The sequence below is a fragment of the Zootoca vivipara genome, chromosome 15, assembly GCF_965207765.1.
Source record: "Zootoca vivipara chromosome 15, rZooViv2.hap1.1, whole genome shotgun sequence".
Classification (NCBI taxonomy): Eukaryota; Metazoa; Chordata; class Lepidosauria; order Squamata; family Lacertidae; genus Zootoca; species Zootoca vivipara.
Genome location: NC_142598.1, coordinates 15,431,487 through 15,453,546, shown reverse-complemented (window position 1 = coordinate 15,453,546; position 22,060 = coordinate 15,431,487). Strand labels below are relative to the sequence as shown.

The window sequence follows — 22,060 nt, the reverse complement described above, 5'->3', positions numbered from 1 at the left end:
AGCAGCAGCCTCTGAGCGTCGGCTATGACAACTTCGCCTTTGTCTGCTCTGGATGCTGGAGAGGCTCGGTGCACGATTCGCGCGCGCGGCTGCCTGCCTGCGCTCCCTGCGTCTCTTTCTCTCAACGCTGTGGGATTATTGGGCAGTTTGTTTCTCTGTTTCTGTGTCTCAACATAGAAGGGCGTGTAGGGGGAATGAAATGTAGCAATAAAACAGAGTTGGACATTTTATATTAAATTTACGTCTCCGCTTCGCTTTTGCCCAGATTTATGAACTGGAATACAGTATGTGGTTAAAATAAAATAAAATATCTTCTCCATAGAGAGGCCGATTCCAGCCCTAACCCAAAAACCGGGCAGCTCAAGCCTCTACAATGCTTTACTGGCAAGTAAATTCTGCGGGAATAATTAGGGTTTAATTCGAGGGGAAATGCACAGGATCGCAGCCTGCCTTGATTTCACTGGGACATATTTTTACTGCCGGCTCCTGTGCGCTGATTTCGTCGGGAGGCATTCCCAAGCTAGAGAGTTTAGAATCGCAGCCTTCACGACGGCCTTCACTCTGAGATCAACTTAAAAGTGGCTGCTACCTTGGGCTAGATCCTGCCCACGTCTTTTATCGCATCCACCTTTTTGTTGCTGTTTCCAATGCTCTTTCTCCCCCATCCCCAGTAAACCTATTTGAGTCCGTGGGAATGTGGCCTGTAAGTCTTGCAGAGCGATAATCAGAATTATGCGGATGGGTTATTAGTATGGTCAATACATGCCATACATTATTAGATGTAAAGAGGCGTAGAAAATATGTTTAGCATAGGATATGGAATAGGAAACATCGAATAGTCGTAGCCGTCATACCGTGATATAGAAACAATACTGCGCCTCTGTTGATTTTTGATTCGGTCGTTGTGATTATGCATTTTGGACGCACACCTGAAAGAGTTTTCTAAGGCCGAAGATTTTTACGGACAGTCCCTCCTCCCGTCCACCCATCAACCTACCAACATTGAAGTTTGCCTGGATTGAAACCAGATTAGATCTCATCCAATAACGCCAAAAGAAGCTATTCGCGCTCACAAAAAACTTTGCACTCGGGCGGAATTCCGGATCAGGCTGCTTAAACAGCACTTCGCATGGAACTGCCAACTCTATATCACGTCATACCGTGATATAGAAATATATATATTGGTTAGTACATTTTAGAAACCTCGCTGCTGCTCCCCTTAATTCGCTTGAAGGAAAAGGTAGCATTTGCAGAAGTGGAAAACGATCCCTCCTGCATGCGGTCGTCGGCGTTGTCGATTTTTCTCCGAGCAGCTTCGCATATTTGGGGGGAGCGAGTGTGGGGGGGGGGGAGAATCTTATGCAAGCTGCCAGGGATGAGGGTGGGTAGGTGGGGGCTAGCATCTGGGGCAGGGGGGGGGTCTGGGCGCCCTCTCGGCTTGTTTTTGGAGGGAGAGAAGGGAGAGTGGCTGTGTGTTAGCGGAGGACAGTGCTGCTCGGCTCCCGTCCAGAAAAGGGTTAATTCCGCGCGCAGCTGCCCAGGAGGAGCCAAGCTGGGAGAAGCAGCCCGGGCGCTTGGCCCGCCCCTTCCTCATTGGCTCCCGGGCGCCGAGGTCCCCGGCCTGCGCGCCTTCCCATTGGGCAGGGGCTTTGCGGCTCTCTCCTGACAGGCGCGCACAGCCTGGCAGTGTCGTCGGGGGTGTTGGCGGGGGGGAGAAGAAAGTTCCCCAGAAGTTTGGATCAATCAGAGCGAGAGAAAGGGGGGGGGAGAGAAAGGAAAGAATGAAGCGCAGCCTGCAAGCGCCGCGACTCTGAGCGGCGCCGGCAATCCGGGCGGTCGGTGGGTCGTCTGCGCTGCTCTGCGGATCCATGTAGCGTCCAGGCGGCCGCTGGGCGCTCTCACGTCGGGGCGGCCGCTCCGCTTGCCTCTTGCTGGGGCCCGGCCTCGTGAACCAGCCAGCTAGCCAGCGTCGCCCTACCTCCGGCCAGCGCTTGGGCAGCTGGCGGCGTGCCTGCCCCTCGGGCCGCGGGACTCGCCAGGCACGCACTCACTCCGTCGGGCGGCTAAAATGAGCGAGAGGAGACGCTCGGCAGTGGCCCTCAGCTCGCGAGCGCACGCCTTCTCGGTGGAGGCCCTCATCGGCTCGCACAAGAAGAGGAAGCTCCGTGACTGGGACGACAAAGGCCTGGATTTGTCCATGGACAGCCTCAGCCCCGACGGGCAGCTGCCGGATGCCGACGACCCCGCCCAGTGCCTGGACCTCAACGCCAACGGTGAGTGGCCTGGACAGGGTTGGATTTGGGGAGGGGGAGAAGGAAGGAAGTAAAGGGTTCGCGGACGCGCCTTGGGGCGGCTGGAGAGTCCTCTTGGCGCGTGGCAGCCGTGGCCAAATGCGAGGCCAGAGCCCGTCCAACACGACAAGCGTTCATTGTGGCCTGCGGAGGTTTGACCTTCCGCCGACAGGTGTTGCTGGAGGGGGCCCGGAATAATGGCCGGATTTTTGGAGGTCCCTGGTGGAAACCATTCAGGCTGCAGCCGGCGGAGACATCTTTCGGAAAGGTTAATTTAGCACAGCCTCCCCCGCAGGGCCGTCTCGTCCGACCCCCTGAAATGCAGGAATCGCCTCAATGTTGCTTGTGGTTTTTAATAGCCGTCGGGGAAACTGTATCTCTTGAACCCTGGCCCGGGCGTCCCCAGGGACTCGGCCTCGCCACCTCCTGCCTTGCCTTCCTCTTGCTGCCAGGCAGCCTCTTCGCCCCGCCGGGACAGGAATAGACCGGCTGATGGCTATTAATAGCCAAAGGCATCAAGGCAAGTCTCGCCTGGCATCGAAAGAGCGCCCCCCGAAGGGCCAAGCGGCGCTGGGTGGGCGACGCACGCTACATGCCAGCTCGCCACTGCCGGGCCTGGGAGAGATCTGGGAAAGGGGCGCCTCCATGCGCGCTCCTACCGCGAACACATCCCGGGATGGAGACTCGCCGAGCGCGGAGAAGTCCGGGAAAGTTCACTCAGGGAAGCAACAGGATCAGGCCTTGGGCCCACGGGCGGGAGCTGGGCTGCGGGTCTTGCGGGAAAGAGGCGCCGCGATTGGCAACCCAGCTTGGAGACTTTTTTTCGTTCAAGTGGCTCCTCTCCAGAGTCCTTGGCAGGCGAAGCCAGCGCGGAGCCCGGCAGCGAGGACGGACGGACCCGGGGTCTTGCGGGGCCAGAGCCCGTCCAACGGTCCCCACAAAGCTCCAAAGCGGGTTCGGTGTAGTGTTAGCAAAGACTCATCTACTACTTCACTTCACTTCGGTTCCTCTTCCTCATCCTGGTTTTTCAGGACGCATGCCATATATCTACTATATTTATTTATAGCTGTATCCATAGCTGTATTTGTGATCCGTATACATATGATCCTAAGCAGCCTTACTCAGAAGTAAGTCCCATGTAGTTCATGGGGACTTGCGTGTATGCGTAGGATCGCAGCCTCCACAAAGATTTACATGACATCCCTGGTGATCGTTTTGAATTTTCAGCTTTTTAACCGTTTCCCGTTTTAAGCAATGCTTCCTGTAAATTATATTGTTTCTTCCAATGACACTATTGCGGGAAAGGGTTTTAAAACGCCATTTGATGGAAATACGTCCCCCCCCCCCCTGTTTGGCTGTATGTGTCAAATCACTTCAGGTATAATTCGAACGACGGTTGTTTAATTACTGTAAATATTATTATTTTTTAAAATGAGGACTTCAAAAGTAGGAAAGAGTTGAAAATCTGTAATTTTCCAAAACGTAATTTTTTCCTGTTGCAGTAAAAGCGAAATCCCTTTTCTTTGAGTTAAAACCTTAAGTCAGTTCGTCTGCCTAGGAGTATAAATATAGGACATAATTACCGGTGGATTGTTTAATGAAACTGCCTGATCGAAATCAGTCCCTTGCTGGCGAGCGCCCGCTTCAAAGTGCCATCGAGCCTCCAGCGGGGCTTAGATTTCCACGTAGCCAAGGATCGAAGTTTCTTGCAAGTCCTTTTCCCGCTTCACTTTCCCTCAATGCGATGATGATTTAAAAAACAAAACAAAATCCCTATTCTGAACTGTCCGCTGTAGCCGAAGCCCCGTCGCGGGACGGCGAGTCGCAACTCGCTGGGATTCGGCATGATTTTTGGGATTTTGCCGTCCAGTCTCGGAAAAGCGCAATTTCCTGGGACGTTTTCCAGCCACTTCTTCGAGCAGTCAGTAGAGCTTTGAGCAGGAGAACTGTCCGGTGAATCAGTCTCTGAAATATGATGGCTTTCAGTTCGATTTGCAGTCAGCGGGCCTTTTCTACTACTTTGCCTGACCGGTGAATTATTTTAACTCAGTAGGACAAGGCCCGTCTCCCAGCCCTGTTTCAGCCCTGCTGTGAATGGAACTTATTACTTCTTATTACTTATTACTTCTACTTCAAGTGGGGTGATTTTTAAAAATAAATAAATTTGAGAGCTCGTCTTAATTACAAATGTCTTAATTATGCTCTGCCTCGGAAATAATTATAGAAATTAACGGCTGCGGGCGGGACAGCAACTTCCTTGCCCCTCGTTATAGCCTTCCAAGTCTCCTGGAAGGAACCGTCCGAAAGAGACCTTGCGAAGAAAGGGATTCCGGAGGTGAAAATTGATTTTCTGGAGGGGCCGCGAATCCGGGAATCCAGACTTGGGTTTCGAGAGTTCTTCCACAGAGTAAAGAATATACAGAGATCTATCTGGGGGATTCCTTCCCCGCCCCAACCCCCACCGCTTTACTCCCTCCACACCTCTTGTTCAACTGTTTGCAGTCCCGTAGAACCGTGATGTTTTTCAACTTAGCAGGACCGACGGAGATCCCTGCTCCACCCCAGCGGATTCATTTCGAAGGAATCCCCCGGGCTGAGGGTCGGAAAAGGAGAATTGCGAAGGGAAACGCGAGGTCGAGGCGAGGGGCTTTTGCGCAAAGCAACAAACCAGAACAGAAACAGGGACTACCTGCAGCAAGGAGATAATTGTTACCAAAAAAGAAAAAAATCACAAAAGGCAAATCAAATAAAAAAATTCCTTCAGTAGCACCTTAAAGACCAACTAAGTTTTTATTTTGGTATGAGCTTTCGTGTGCATGCACACTTCTTCAGACCTTCTGAAGAAGTGTGCATGCACACGAAAGCTCATACCAAAATAAAAACTTAGTTGGTCTTTAAGGTGCTACTGAAGGAATTTTTTTATTTTACTTCGACCCAGACCAACACGGCTACCTACCTGTAACCAAAAGGCAAATCGTTAGGGGAAAGAGCCCATTGCAACAGCCGCCTAGATCCCGAGATTATCGCGATCATTATTGACATTTTTTTTCTGACGCCAACAATGTGGGCGGCGGGAGGGAAGTGCAGTACTTGCTTACTTAAACCAAGAATGGGGTGTAATGGGGGGTGGGGAGCTCGCTTCAATAAAAAAAAGCACAAGGCGAGACCTTGCTGTTGCTTTTTAACGAAACCCGCCCTATACACAAGAAGCGTGGCTGGTTTCCTGTTGTCTCTACGCAGCGGGCGGCCACGATCTGCGTTCTGCGCCAGGCCTCAAATTCAGGGTTCATTATATTTGCAGCCGGCAACCATAGTTAAAAGTTCTTAAAGAGCTTTAATGCTGTTGCCGAGCTACCCAACCGAAATGCGTCCTTGAAGAAATGTAAAACACGGCTCTAACTTCGCACATAGTCTTTTCTCCCGCTCCTCCCGCGTGCGCTTTTCACGCGACCCGTAAACCTGGCAAGTCCTCTATTTCCCGGTTCTTGCCGCTGCAAAACGCTTTACCTAAAAGGGCGAGTCCAGTTTGAAAGAAGTTTGGCTGGCTCCTCGGTTTGTCTGGGTTTCTGCCTAACCCAGTCTGCCAATTTCGCCCGGGTGAAAGCGACTAGTTTAGCTGAAGCAAAAACCCTTTCGGGTAGGATGCGCCATCAATCCGGAGGGCTCGGTTAGTCCGAGGCACAGCCATGAAAAAAGAGAAATTTGTTCTTGCTTCTCGGGGTCTTTTTCCTTAAAACAAACAAACAAACAAACAAACAAACAAACAAACAAACAAACAAACACTGGAGAGTCTGGAGGGATTTTTTTTTAAAAAAAATCGAGACATTTAAAAAGATTTCTTTCTGATGCGCCAAGCATCTCCCCAGTCGTTTTGTACACAGTCGACCCTGCAAGAAATGCCAGCAGAAACTAAGGATTCAGAAGTTTCTTCAGAAAACAAACAAACCTGGGAGCAAAACTATATATGATCTTGCGTGTGCTTCCTAGCATTTTTCGGGGGAATGATGATGGGAGGATGGGTACCGTTTTTCACAGCGATTCCACCTTCTATTAATCTCTCAGCCACCTATGTGATTGCGTGTTTCCCCCCAATGTGCTTACGACCGTCTCCTCCTCCTCCTCCTGCCCTCAGCGCCGCACATGTGTCCTAGGTGCAGAGATTTTTCACACATAGTTTATGCCCTCGACTGGTGTATGCAACGTTATCTGGGTGGGTTTGGGGACACCGATGTGGCACTGGCAGTAGAAAATTGAGTAGAACAGGGCGTCGTCGACCCCTTCTAAAAGTTGTCGCGCAGGGGGAAAACTTGTGAAAAGGAAGGAGACGTTCTTCCCAAGTCAGACTGGGATGGTGGGGCAAGTGGAGGAACAGTCCCCCTCCAGGGTCAGCCAGTGAGAGAGGATCTAGCCCGTTTGAATTGTGACAGCAGGAGGCGACTCCATACACACCTCGGGATCCTACCCCGTTCCCAGATTTTCTTCCTCCCGGAGGAACCTGCCCCTTAGTTTGGGATCGGCTCCGATGAATCTGTGGCAACACAGCCCAAACTACTACCCACTTAAGGTGAGCAATTTAGATGCAGTTACAGGTAGGTAGCCGTGTTGGTCTGCCGTAGTCGAAATAAAATAAAAAATTCCTTCCAGTAGCACCTTCCAGTAGCACCTAAGTTTGTCATTGGTATGAGCTTTCGTGTGCATGCACACTTCTTCAGATACTTAAGCTCATGCCAATAACAAACTTAGTTTGTCTCTAAGGTGCTACCGGAAGGAATTTTTTATTTTGTTTCAATTTAGATGCTTTTTAGTTGTGCAGTGCTAATCATAATTATTACGAAAGTTTCATTGAAATCAATGAGATTTTATTCCAGACGCATGCAAATTATCAGGCTTCTGGAATGGAAATTGGTGGGATTTCAAACGAATCCCCAAATGCTGTGTTTATTTTCATTAAGCTCAATGAAAGTCTGGCTTTGTGCTTGGCCCGCTGTCTTGGAAGTATCCATCTCTGGATTATGTGCCCCTAAACACATTTAGGTCAGAGGCACAAAGCTTAAATCTAAGCATGTTTCCTTAACTGGGTGGATAGTTACCACTTCCTGTGCCAAGTAACTGTTTGCTAACCTGTTTCAGAGCCCAGCAAAAGTGCCAAAATATGAGCAGAATTGTACTCCCACAATCTTCACCACGCTGTTTTGGACTAAATTCAGTTGGAGTTAGCTGGCTGTGCTCACCAGTTATATGTTGGGGGTCAAAGTTGCCAGCTAGGACGTATAGTTGATCCTATTCATATTTATGGTTATGTATCGGGTCCCCTTGTTTTTAGTGGGTCTTGCTTCCTAGTGCCTTTTTCCTAGGATCACGTCTTAATCAGCCGCAGTCCAAGAAGCGTCAATTTATCTGGGTTGCAGAGCAGGCTGTGAGTTTGTTATATGCACAGCTGTCCATCATAAAATGTGGACTGTGTAAATGGTGCTGGTCGTCCCAGTGTGCATTAAAACAACCCCCCCTAGAGGTCAGGGCAAGGCAAACGGGAATATTTTCTCCCAATGTGGTTCCCTTTTATCTGTTTTATGTTGATGATAACTCAGAAAGGGGGATTACATAAACCAGAGAACTACCAACTAGTCCATCTGTTTTTGTTAATATAGTTTTAGTGGTTGTACTTTTAGGTCCAATAATCAGAAAGAAGAGAAGAAAATTAAACTTCCTCTTCTTCTTTTTTGCCCAACAAAGGTTTTACTTATTTATTCATTGTGAGTTCACCTTATTTTTTGGTTTCTTTAATGTTCTACCTGCATTTCTCAACTTCATTGTGAACTTGTTTGGTGAAGAGGGCTTTGCTGTCTGTCTTATTGCTGGGCAGCATCTCTCTGTGGCATAATGGTTCTCCTCAGAGAGCTGTAGGTCAAGTTTAATTTTATAGTTTAACCGAAAGGTCATAATGATAAAATGTCAAACAAAGGAGGTATGGTTCAAATGAATGTGTCTGCAGTCTAGCAAGAATATGGAGGCTTTTTTGGCCTCAGTTTCTGAGCAGCCATCACAAATTTTGAGATTCGCTTTGTGGCACATTTCTCCTGATTTTATTTTATTTTTTATTTAAGAAAAACAAGCAATCTTTGTAAAAAATTTTTTAGCTAAGGTCTTCAGGTTCAATACAGATGGTGCAATGGAATACATAATGAAACACTGTTTAAATTTCATTGGCCCCACAGATGCAGCATAATAATAATAATAATAATAATAATAATAATAATAATAATAATAATTATACCCCGCCCATCTGGCTGGGTTTCCCCAGCCACTCTGGGCAGCTCCCAACAGAATATTAAAAACATAATAAAACATAAAATATTAAAAACTTCCCTAAACAGGGCTGCCTTCAGATGTCTTCTAAAAGTCATAGATGTTTATTTACTTAACATCTGATGGGAAGGTGTTCCGCAGGGCGGGTGCCACTACTGAGAAGGCCTTCTGCCTGCTTCCCTGTAACCTCACTTCTCACAGTGAGGGAATTGCCAGAAGGTCCTCGGAGCTGGACCTCAGTGAATGATGGGGGGTGGAGATGCTCCTTTAGGTATATGTTGTTCAACTGGAATTTTCAAAGAACAGCGATCAGGATATTGTGAAGACATTACTTGGGGCCTGAATGGTGCCTGAATTGGTCCCTGAAGCCAGTGGAGGTTGGTCCACTATGGTGAATGGGGCACTGTGCAGCCAATCTTCAGCCAGCCCTCACCTAACTGGCCTAGAGAGCATGGCCTTCTCACCAGCCTCCTCCTGCTTAGTCTCAGTGTTGCCCTCAGCAGGAAAGAGACAGGAGTCAAAGCTAGAACTAGGTGGCTCTGCCTCTCATTGGCGGAGCTGGCTCTTGCCTTTGGCTCTTGCGCCATCTACTGCTGACACCCCTGTCTTCTGCCCTATCAGTCCCAATGGACACCAGCCCACCACAGCTGGAAGCAAAGCAACAATAGCACCCCTCTCCTCAAGGCGAGGTGCAATATACCCAAGGCTAACCAAGGTATTCTGGACCTGAGTCAAGAAAGTTCCACAAATACCTCTCTGCCATTCTAGCAGTAAAAATACAATAATAATAAAAATAAGTATTGAACAACTTGCTGCTGTTGTGCTTTGAATTTCTTGGGAAAAGCGAAACAACAACAACAACAACAACAACAACAACAACAACGTCTCCACCCCCATGGTCATCAGCTGTGTCTGAGGCTTTCTAGTGGTAGGGTCAATCTAAGATAGCAAATTAATTAAGGGACTCAGTAGGTAAAGAATGAGACTCTTATATTTGAGCCCTATGCTGGACAAATGAATGAATGAATTGGTTTATTTCAGTCACTGACCTGATTGTACGCTGAGCAAAAGATTCCTGCATTGCAGAGGGTTTGACTAAATGACCCTCGTAGTCCCTTCCAACCCTGCAATTCTATGATTTTATGAAAATAACTTTCTAAAGCATGACTAGGTTATGTAGGTTGAGGGTATAGTGAAAGTGCTGTGGTTTGACTTGACTCCATATCTAAACTAGGGAGAAAAGGCTTTAATCTCTTATGTAACCAATGTTTTGATTGATCTAGGCTTCAGTATCTTAAATTCTGGGGATTAATGCCCAGTGTCCCTAATTTTAATGCCCCCTTTCCCTGTTTGACTTTCCAGTAACTGCTGCTAATATCACTGCCTCGTTCCAGAAAAGTTTAAAATAACATATAGGCCTACAGAAGGACCTAAAAGCGCAGCATTTTATCGGCATAACTTTCACTTCTGCTCCAATACATGCTGTGGGTGTTCCAGGCAAAGTTGTTAGGAATTTATTTAGTGAGATTTCCAGCCGTTTGGTCTCAATCAAACCCCAAGCCACAGCATCGTAATTGGGGGGAAGAAACCTCTGGTTTGAGCACTCTCGGGGATGGGAGAATGAGACCACTCCCTTTCCTGTGCCAAACCCCAGAATAGCTTGTGAAGACTGAGTAGCTTTTAGCTTAGCTCACATCAGTGCTCCTGTTTCTGCAGATGTCACCCTCGAATCGCCGAAGCGACAAACTTGCCCAACGATTTGATCATCTAGCGCCCGTGTGTGACATGCAGTCCAATCCTGAAAACCAGCCAGTTTTATTTCATTAATATATGTAGGAACGATTTTAGGATCGTGTTGGCAAACCACACAAAAGCACAATTAATAGTATTGCACTGCCAGGCCATGCAATGCATTAATATAAAAGTACAGGTTTCTGGAAAGAGGTTGAAGGGACATAGCAGGGCAGGAGGTCATGACAGATCCAGGGAGAGCTGAGTGGGACCTGTCAGATCTGGAAGAAACGGGTTTGAGCAAGAGAAGCAGGACAGAACCAGAGTGGTTATGCCCAAGTCAGAGGGAGAACAATGGAAAGGTGGTAAGGTTCTGGAAAAACACGAAGAGTCACAAGATGGAGAGGAGGGGGGTGTTTAAGGAGTAGGCATGTGACAGGGAGAGGTCTGAGGAGTATGCGAGGACCAGGCACTTCCTCTATGGCGGAGGTTTAGGGTGTTGGCAGGATGTGACATACCCAGGAACACCACCCCTCTCGGAGTTGTCCAGCTGTCATTGGATGAAAGTTGTGCTGCCTGTTAATCATTAACTTTGTGACAAATTCTTAATAAAAGGGAGCTCCCGCCTCATTTTGGGGGCCGCCTTCCGCAATTTCATCTTGTCACCGTGGTTGCGTTGTTATTGCTAGTGTAGCACCCGCTGCTACAAATATATTCGTCAAATATATATTTAATGAATATATAACTGCTCTCTCTGTTAGATTGCCCCCCCCTCGACCTTTTCAAAAGCCTTCTCGGCCCTGTGTGGGAGTTGTAATATAAAAGTGTGTGTGTGTGTGTGTGCTTGTGTGTAACCCTAGACGACTGTCTAAGCAATCCTCATAATACTACAAGATGTGCCCAAATTAATCTCTCTTGCTCTTCAGCCTGACACCTCAGCTTCAGCAGCTGTGGGAGGGATATTTATAAAGTTGAGTGCCATTCTGCTTGGCCTCTGACTCTTCCCCCCTGATCCGAAGCCGGAGGCTGTTTGAGGCATAGCAGGTGCTTACTAGGGTGGCTGCCTAACAGTGCTCAGAGCCTATTTGTCTGTTTGTTTATTGCTCCCATGGGAAAGGGAAACAAGGAAGGATCTCGAGCACATTCGATCTGGGAAGTCAAGTTGCCCTCAGCACAGTTCTCCCCCCTTCCCTTCCCCGCTCGCTCCATTGCACACCGATACCCATTTTGGGAGGCTGTAGAGGAATCGGTGCTGAAAGCACTAATTCAATCATTCAGCAGATTAGCCAATTAATTCATGAACAGCAGATCAAGGTCGACAGGTTTTAACTGGACTGTCTCCCGTGATTATTAGTTAGCGCTGATGACATTATAAAGAATCTATTTGACTTTCTTGGTCTCAAGTACCGGTACGTTTGGCTGATTTTTCCCAAAGGTGTGTTTTTTTGGTAAACATTAAACTTATTGGGAGATTGTAATGATCATTTATTAGGCTTTAAATGCTGAAGTTGTATTAGACGCTTAATATGAATTTAATATCCTCATGTGCATTGAGATGCACATCTAGTTAAATGATCTGCCCAAAGTAGATCTGATTCACATAACTTTGGCGGCTGCTTATTTTGAACAGGTTTGCTTTTTTAATTATTTTTTTCGGTGACCCATTCTGGAAATAAACCCAAGGAAGGCTGAGTGAGTTAGCTTTTTATTTTCTAAAGAAACATTTAATAGTCTGGGAGATATAAGGAGCTTTGTGTTCGGGGTTTGTACAACCGCCACACAGCTGAACATGTATGTGTAGTATCAAAATAAGAATCTGGAAAATAAGAATCTGACCATAAGGACATATAGGAGTTTGAAATATTGCTGCGGTCAGACCTCTCTTTGTATGAAGAGGTGTGTGAGTCTATGAGTATGATAGAAACTCAGTACAAATGGCTGCCCAAACAAGCAGAAGTCTAGGTTGGAAAGTGAGATGTGCTGATAAAATTGCACTGATGATCCAACTACCAAAATTAAAATGATTTTTAGGAAAATGTGGTTGTTTTTAAGGGACGTGTGAGTAACTGGAATGTTTAGGTAACTCACTTGCAAATAAAAGGGAGATGGAAAACAGAAAGAAACATGTACTTAGTTTTCTGTGCACAGAGAATCAGGGAAAGGAGATCCTTTGCCCCGGGTAATTTCCTGAAGGCAGAGTTACGGTTGTGTGAAAAGAGGGGAGGAGATAGTGAGAACAACTAATGCAACTCCTGCACCTCACTTATATGCCAGACCTTTTGCTTATGTCAGTGATGGGCAACCTTTTGAGCTTGGTGTGTCAAAATTTGCCAAAAAACCGAGCATAACTCGGGTGGTGTGTCGCTTCGAGAAAAAAACCACAATTTCGCGATATTTATAGTTTAAATACGGTAACAAAAATGTATAATTGTAATATATAACTGTATTTAATAAACCAAAAACTAATTATTTAACCAAACCAAACCAAACCAAAACCCCCTTATTTATCACAAAGTGCCCAGAGTTGTTGAGCTTTTTGGGGGGAGCTGCTGACCAAAGTTTTGGAGGTTTTTTGGGGGGTGCAAAAGTTGTTTTGCTTTTTTTGGGGGGGTGCCCCAAAGCTGCTGCGCTTTTTTGGGGGGAAAGAGAACAGAAATAAATGAAGAATAATACCTTCGCTGGAACTAACATGCAGCACCGACATAGTCTGCCGAAGCGCCAAAAACCCCCAGCACAGAACGGGTTAAAAAAACGAACGCTGTTACACCCAATCATCGTCTGCCAAAGCGCCAGAACAAAACAGCACAGAAAAGGTTAAAAAACCAATCTCTGGCTACCAGCAGCAACAACAACAACAAAGAAGGATCCGGGTTTTAACAGCGGGGACAAGGTGTAGCGTGAGGAGGAGCATGAGAACAAATGGGGGGGCAACAACAACAGTGTGAATGGGCTGATGGGGTGCGTGCCAGCAGTGAGGGCTCTGTGTGTCACGTCTGACACGCATGTCATAGGTTCGCCATCACTGGCTTATGTGGTTCATGTTGAGGGTGGCAGGAGAGGATATATTGATTATTACTACCTTCCTAACTTGCACTAGCAAGTTTCTTCACTTAGCAGAATGCATACCCCCTTTATGCAACAAAAAACTGGTTGCAAATTCGTGTGAGTTTCTTAAGACCAGGCTTCTTCAAACTTGGCCCTCCAGATGTTTTTGGCCTACAACTCCCATGATCCCTAGCTAGAAGGACCAAGTGGTCAGGGATGATGGGAACTGTAGTCTCAAAACATCTGGAGGGCTGAGTTTGAGGAAGCCTGCTTAAGACAATAAACAATTCAATCTGGCTTGCCCAGACTGAGATATGTTCTATTATTCCTGGTCAGACCCCTTGGAATCCTTCCTAAAAGAATAAAGACACCAGTATTATTCATATGTAACAAAAAGTAGTTTTACTCATGATCAGGCAGAGCACAGTGTGATCCCTGAAGGCAGGCTTTAGGCTTAAAGTTACAAACAGGTACAAACAGGTTTACCCCATATGGGAGATAAGCTGGGGGACTGCTGGCTGGCAGGTGAATCAGGATGTTTGCAGGATGATAAAGAAGATCAAAGAGAGGAAGGTGGCAGCATGACTTGGCCTTTTACCAGGTCTAGAAAGGTCACGCCCACCCACTAGTCACACGCAAGGAAGGTTGCTCTAGGCCAGGAGGAACAGGAAGTTTCGACTGGCTGGACCAACATCCCCTGCATGGCCGCTCTAGCAAAACAAGGAATGTTGTACTTGACTGCTCCTAGTGGATTACACCCCACAGTTCATTTTACTCATAACTCCGGCTTTTCATACCGACAGATGTGCCTGAAATAACAAATATAATGATGCAATAATAGTGCCTGTTGATGCTCTTAGAGTCTTTGGTAAACCTTCATATCCTGAGAAATAGGCCAATGCCCTTGCTTTCCCCAGTTCTGTAAACGGGGAGAGCCCCTGTTCAGTGTAATCATACATCAAAATACTCTTATTTTTCAGATACTTTTAAGAATGTTATTTCCCTGTAATTTCATGATCAGAATAATATTGTTACACGAATACTGTAAATGTAATGCCCAATCCAAGCTACACGTGCTGAAACTATTGCTTTCAGGGGTCAGGGGTCCCTTTACCTTTACCTTTACCATTACAGTAATATAGATATAACTTTTAAATTCCTTAGCAGAATTCAGGCACAGTTTCTCTTCCTGAGGGAGTGAAGACTGCCAAGTTTCGGACCGATAGCTACAGAGGGTTATGTGCAAGGGGGAGTCCTTAAAGTTCGTTTTGGGGAAAAAGAATTTGTTCCTCCCACTTTGGGAGGAGGAATTTGTATTTAAAGATCTACATCAGGAATGGTGGGGGGGGGGCAGGAGAAATAAATAGCTACACTGGGAACAAGGAGGAGGAAATAAAATCAATCTTACCCCATAGTTGAAGAGGGAATCAAAGGCCATCTCAGGGGAGATAGGGGCCTGGCTTTGAATAATGCCGGGTGGGGACAGACCCCAGGAGACCCCAGAGGGCAACCCCTGCCATTCCCTCCCTAAGGTGGAAGAGACCAGCAATGCCTCATATTTGCCGAGAGGCCACTGTAGAGGCAGCAAGGACGGGCGATTGCCAAGGAGGCAGCAGCCCTTGTGGATCCTGCTGCCCGAGGCAATTGCCTCACCTTGCCTCATGGGTGAACCGGCCCTCCACAAACTGATGTTCCTTCTGCATCCCTCCCCAAAGCAGAATGATTAGAAGCAGAAAGTGGAGTCCTGATAAAATTATTCTCTGCTTGAAAACTCAAGCTCTTAGCCACAAAACTGCACTCACTGTCTGTGTTTCAGAGTCCCTCTAAATCTGTCCCAAAGTTCCAGGAACAGCCCAATTAGCCCTGGAATCCTTTGAAAAACATTAATATCAGATTGCACGAATCCTGTATCTTTTCGTTGTGGCACACTTTGGTTTGGGGTTTGTCCTAAGTGCAAGCACACCTCTAATTAATATGTGATCAACTATGTGATTACGAAGCCCAACAATCAACAGTATGTTTCATATGCTTATTTCTCATGCAAAACTGCCCAAGAAGCAACCAAGTGTCATTTAAAGGATCTGAACACATTAACACCAATGCTCTGGGCATGATCCCCAGCTGAGTTCTCATGCACAAGTCCCACTGAAATTAATAAAGGTTGTGGAAAAGAACAGTGATGTTCTTAGTGTAAGCTCTGCTCATTTTAATGTGAGATGCTTAGGAGAAAATGCCAGGAGAGTGTGCCTTTTGCAACTTCAGCTTCCTGTAATAGTTCCATTTCCTATTTGCTACTGATATTTTCAAAGTTCATTTATTCAGTAACATTAGTCAATGTATTTTCTTTTAAAATCAGCCAGGCCCTTCCAGACTTCTAAAATATATTTGTGCTGATCTATTCTTGTTCATTAACCCAACACAGGCATGTCCAAAGTCCGTTTTGGGGGCCTAATCCGGCCTGGCGGTTGATTTAATCCGGCCCCCGTGGCATTATATGTGCTGGGGGGAAATCCTAAAAAAAGCCCAGCAACTTCAATCCAAAAAAAGCTCAACAACTTTGGGGTAAAATTGTAATAAAACCCCAACAGCTTTGGGCTAAAATTGTAATTGCCCTCACACATGTTCACTTCATCAAATCTGGCCCTCTTTGAAAAAAGTTTGGGCACCCCTGAAAATGCATTTGAACCTGGTTAGACTATCAAATAGGGAAAAGTCTGCCCGTTGGAAATTAAAATGAAACCTCAGCTCTCGGAGACTACATTGTATATATGGAAGCAAACATTTTCTGCAGCAAATAATACCAGCTGACATCCCATGGTTATTGAAAGGACTGTCAACACCAACTACAGAAAGTATTTCCCTAAATGTTAACTAACTAAGGACACAAGCAAATCATTTTCTGTCCCATTGAAATAACTGGAAATGAAAAGTATTTGATTTTGGCCAAATTATCCCCTAAGTATTAATTTGTTTATGGCTTGTGTGCCCTGTCCTTCTTCTAAGGAACTGAGGGCGACACAGATAGCTTTTTCTTCCTGCTTGATTTTCACAGCAACCCACAGAGGTAGATCAGGCAGAGACTGTAGCTGTTACAAAATTACATGGCAGATAAACACATCTGGAGCTGCCCAGATGTGAATCAGTATAGCAGCCTAGGCATGCGCCCCAGATTTTGTCAGGTTCATTCAACTTTGACCTCTGAGTCTTGAGAATGGAGGAAGCGTGGGGAGGGGGGTGGGTTTTTGTTGTGTGTCTCCAGAAGAGATCTGCATTTCATCGTACTGGAGAATCCTCACTTCTAGGCCTCTGAAATTCCTTTTATACTGTAGGAGACCTAGGCAGAGTCTGCACATGTAGCAGAATGAGGTGTGAAGCAGGTGAGAACGTGGTTGTAAAATGCTTCTAGCAACACCACTCAGAGGGGCGCCACTTTCCCTGCTTAAAAAAACTATAGGTAATGGTAAAGGGACCCCTGAACATTAGATCCAGTCTAGACGACTCTGGGGTTTGCGGCGCTCATCTCGCTTTATTGGCCGAGGGAACCGACGTACAGCTTCCGGGTCATGTGGCCAGCATGAGTAAGCCGCTTCTGGCGAACCAGAGCAGCACATGGAAATGCCGTTTACCTTCCTATTTATCTACTTGCACTTTGACGTGCTTTCGAACAGCTAGGTTAGCAAGAGCAGGGACCGAACAATGGAGGCTCACCTCCATCGCAGGGATTTGAACCGCCAACCTTCTGATCGGCAAGCCCTAAGCTCTGTGGTAGTGCTACCCGTGTCCCACAAAAAAACTAAACAAAACTATAGTGATAATACACTGGCGTAGCCCAGGATTTTGCCTGCTAAATACCAGGTTTCTATTTGCAGCGAGGTTTTTATTTTTTTAACGTAGTGAAGCATTAAAAATTGTGATCCATCCCTTTCCACCTGCAGTCCATTCTTCTGTTACCTCATTCTGTTGTAGATTTTTGGATTGCCATAAGGATGCAAGTAATAAGTGTTTTTTTGGTGGAAGAATTCTACAAATGCACTCAAGGCTGCAAGAGGTGTCAACTGATGTCTTCATTTAGAAAGATTACATGCATTTTAAATACACCCCCCCCCCCGGTTTCCGCACAATATTATTTTATTACATCTGTAGGAGCAGGAAGAAGTGGGATTCAGAAGACATTCCGGTCTGGACTGGGATTTCTAAGCAAATCCAAAGAGGTTTGATTACAAGCAAAAGTCAAAGATTGACTTACAAATCATCTATCACAGCTCCCTTTCCCCACTTGGGCCTGAGTTATTATATCAAATATCAACACAACTTGGCCTCTTCGAGAAGCGGCACCCGGCCCTATTCATATCTGTCTTTGGGCGAAACTGATGTTTTTTTCAGATGGAAAAGCTGGGAGGGAGAAAAGGAGGGGACAGCCTCAAAAAACGCCAGAAAATGCTTTATTACTTTGCAGCCTGTTCCTGCAGCCCCCTAAAGCACTGGTTTGAGTGAGTAAGGATTTATTGCATTAGGAGTTTGAAGAGTTTGGCTCTTTAGGATTTATATTTTAGTCTTTAGGATAGTAACATTTCTCTGTCCCCATCTTATGTTTACTGGTTTCTGTTCTGCATTAGAAAGTTTACGCTGCTTGATTGTATTTATATTTCTAGGGGTTTGAAGCAGCTTCACTGTAAAACCATTACCACTACAGTGGTACCTCTACTTACAAATAACTCTACTTACAAATTTTTCTACTTACAAATGGAGCTCCGTCTGCCATCTTGGATGCGGTTTAGATAGGATTTTTTCTACTTACAAATTTTTAGATGGGGTTGCTTTGACTTACAATTTTTTTCTCCCAATGCATTCCTATGGGATTCGACTTACAAATTTTTTCGACTTACAAATGTGTGTTTGAAACGCATTAAATTCATAAGTAGAGGTACCACTGTACTTGTTTTCAGTTGCAAGTTTTCCAGTATAGACCTGCTTCCATAGGTTACTGTAGCATTTGTGCTAGGTTCTCTAATAAACTGTAAAAGATACAGATTAAGATGAATTTAAGTCAATCCCCCCCCCCCATTTTGTCTGTGTATAGGTGCTCTTGTGCTGGAATATATCAAACTATACCAATGAAGTTTTTCTAATGCTAGCAAATATTTTGGAAGTTGCCATGGTGCAAAGGAATGGACAGGTTCCATTAGTATCCAAAATGGATTAAAAATAATAATACTAATACTAATGACACATCTGTAATGCAGACATGTTGTATTTACAAGTGTTTTGTTTTTAGTGCAGGTTGCATTCTGGAGTTTATTTTTTTAATGTAAGTCAGATAAGTACACCGCTTGTCAACTTGAATTTGTGATTTGAATTGGATCATGAATTCTTGTCGTTTCTTGACCCCACTCAAATGGCTGCAGAGAGAATATGGCTTTTGGACTGCTATCCATAATCAAACAATACACGCTTTTACAGAATAATAAAACCTATGGTAGTCTCAACAAACTGGCACATTAAATATGTAAATTATGTTGTATCTATATTCCTTGGGACCTAGCAATTAAAGTACATGTATTTATGTTAAGTCAATTCACATGATTAAAAAAAATCAGTTCCAAGGGTTGTTTCCAGCTTAGGCTCCATCCACACTTTACATTTAAACAAATTATCATGACTTTCTACAAAGATTCCTGGGAATTGTAGTTTGTCAAGGACACTGAGAGCTGTTTGGAGACCCCTATTTCCCTCACAGAACTACAGATCCCAGATTTACCTGGGAACAAGGATTGACGGTAGTTCTTGGAAGAAGGGTCTCCTAACAACTCAGTGCCCTTAACAAACTACATTTCCCAGGATTCTTCAGGGGAAGCCATGACTATTTAAACTGGTATAATACAGCGTTAAATGTATAGTGCAGATTGTGCCCATCATATTCAGTACAGACCCAACTGAAATCAATTAACAACTTACTTAAGTGTCTTGATTTCAGTGGTTCTCTGCTCCAAGTAGGGCTCGGGTAGAGCCAACCCTAAGCACACAGTGAAATTCAAATTCTGGCCATGCAGTAAAGTATCCAGACATTTTGTTTTATTTTGTGCATCATCCTAATAGCTACTTGACGAAAGGTGGGTTGTTGTTGTTGTTTTTTAATTGCCTAATAATAATATAAATGTCTCCATCTCACAACCAAATCAATGTTTAGCATATGATGGGAGTCAGGATTTTATGAATTTGTGCAATTGCATGGAAATTAATCTGGCCACAAGATGGAGCAAACAGTTTCTAGATGTGTGTGAGGTGAGTAGAAAAAAAATATAGGACCCACCATCGCATGCACTTACTAAGAATGTCTCTGTGGGGCAATCAGATACCCCTATTGCATGCAACTGTGTTCTCATAAACCATTACTGGGTTGTGTGAATTAGCCCCAGCTCACTTCGCAGGTTGCCTGTCTCACATCATCCTTTCTTTCAGTTGTTTAAATTTGTAGCATGCTCCTTTCCAAGGGTTTGGGCAGATAGCATAACTTAAGTATAGACATAAGGATAACTTCTTGGTGGATTGATCACTCTTCAGTTGTAAGAAAGGGATCTCACAGTCAGCTTGCAACTTACAAATCCTGCAAGATAATAAATACCTTTCAGTCAGTGGTCCACAAATTGTGTCAAGCATCATTGTGCCTATTTTGGCTTCCACCCTGTCAGCATTCACCGCCTGAGTTCGCGATTAGAAGCAACAATGCTATGCTTTATATTGCCTTAAGATAATAATGGAAAATAATAGACAACCCAAAGGACATTAGAATAATAATTAGAAGATAATTCACTAAGCGTGAGGGTGTTGGGAAACCCAATCAAGAGAAAACGCATCACCTCGTATGTAAACCCCATGGAACTACACATTGCCTTCCTAAGATAATAACAATTAAGCAACATTTATATTATTTTCTGGGAATGAAACCCAACATGTGGATTCTGGCCAATAAAATGCCTATTTGATTGGGTTTCCTACCCAATTAATCTTTTTCTGGAATAATGATTTGTTTTTCAAGCAGCCCGACAGTACAGTGTTTTATGGCATACATTTTCAGGGGTCTCAGGAAGATTCTCTGATTCATCATAGGCTCCTCCTGCCAGAGGCGTAGCAAGCCGAGGTGGTACCCGGTGCGGAATTTTTTTTCTCCCCCCTGCGGCTCTGGCTCTGGCGAAAAGTGAAAAACATGAATTGCAAAAAAAAACTAGAGCTTACAGAACAAAACCGACTTCAGATATGAAATCAGCATTGAAAGAACATACAAGAAAAGTTGAAAAATCTCATGCAACAGAAAATTAAAAAGAAAGTTCCCCAGTGGGGGAGGTGCCGAGTGTCACCCCCCTCCAGGGTGGCACCTGGGGCGACCTGCCCCCATTGCCCCCTTACTACACCACTGCCTCCTGCTGGAGCCCCCCCCATCATTTTTGCAGTTTTCCTTTCCCTCTCCTGCAGCCTCCAGTGCTATCCCACCCCCAGGATGTTCCAGAAGCTCCCCATAACACTCTGAAGTTGCTTTTGCAGAGGGAAGACGGATTCTGCAACAATAATCTCTCCCTTCCTCCAGTATCCTCTTACTGGAACTTCACTCATAGGAAGCCTGGGTGCAGCCCACAGATGCAGTTTTTCCAGGCTTGATCACTGAAACTCTCTGCCCATGGAGTCTGGAAAAGCTACATTTGGGTTTATTTCTTTTAAATCAGAACTTATAATGAATCCAGATTCTGGGCATGTAAGCATACTTAGCTGGCATAAACTCTGCTGGACTCAGTGAGCATGCATCAGTGCCCTTCTTCAGCCAACCAAAATGCAATTTTTAAATTTTTTGTTTGCATTTCTAACAAAGCTCTTTCAAGGAACTTTTATCCTTTCAAAATAAGTGCCCCTTTCTTCTAAATTGCGACAACTGCTTGCCTACCTTTCATTACTATGTGGTGTGTGTTTGTGTGGAGGGGAAGATTGCATTGCGGGGTAGAATGACAAAACCTAGCCAACATCCCTGACATCCAAAGTGTGTTTGTGTGTAGAGTTTCTGCCCTCCCTCAACATCCTGCCTATTATAACGATAAAAATATTTCTAGATTAGATTTCTATATAAAACCAGGAGTGGACCAATGTGAGCTCTTCTTATTTATAAGCAAATGTTCACCTTTATTACGGAGACATTTTTTTCCAGCTACCACAACTTGTAAACCAACTGGGTGCTTGCCTCATGAAGAAAAAATGGGGGACATAGATTCTTAATTCCCTCCCAATTTCTGCATTGCTCTGCTCCTTCAGCTCCTAAGCCTTCTCTTTATTTAATTATTAGCAGGGTTATCTAGTAGACCAGGGGTCGGCAAGGTTTACCTCGCCTGTTCCAGTTCACTCCAGCGGAGATCCCTCTTTGGGCAGGATCGTGTGTGTGTGTGAGTGTGCATGCCCTCGATTTCTGGCCTCTGCGCAGACACGATTTCGAGTGTCTGTGTATGCGTGGACGTGATTTTCAATGCTGTGGAAGCGAGTTCCCGTGCTGCATTGCGCTGGTTTAGTGCAGCGCCCAGGGACTCTCAGAGCGGGCGGCTCAGTTCGGGGGCGGCTTGTGGGCCTGTTAAACGACCCCAATGGGCCGCTTGTGGCTCATGGGCTTAGGTTGCCGACCCCTGTAGTGGACAATTGGTTTAAATGCATTT

At 45.3% G+C, this 22,060-nt stretch overlaps 1 protein-coding gene across 1 annotated transcript in view; it reads left to right on the top strand.

Moving 5' to 3' along the window:
* The first annotated feature begins 1,446 nt into the window (after nucleotides 1–1,446).
* TBX15 (T-box transcription factor 15) overlaps nucleotides 1,447–22,060 on the top strand; it is a 110,231-nt gene continuing 89,617 nt past the window's right edge. Inside the window, exon 1 of the mRNA XM_035141024.3 lies at nucleotides 1,447–2,273. Coding sequence (XP_034996915.3) covers nucleotides 2,069–2,273 — 205 coding nt within the window. The 5' untranslated portion in view covers nucleotides 1,447–2,068. The remainder of the gene's footprint in view (nucleotides 2,274–22,060) is intronic.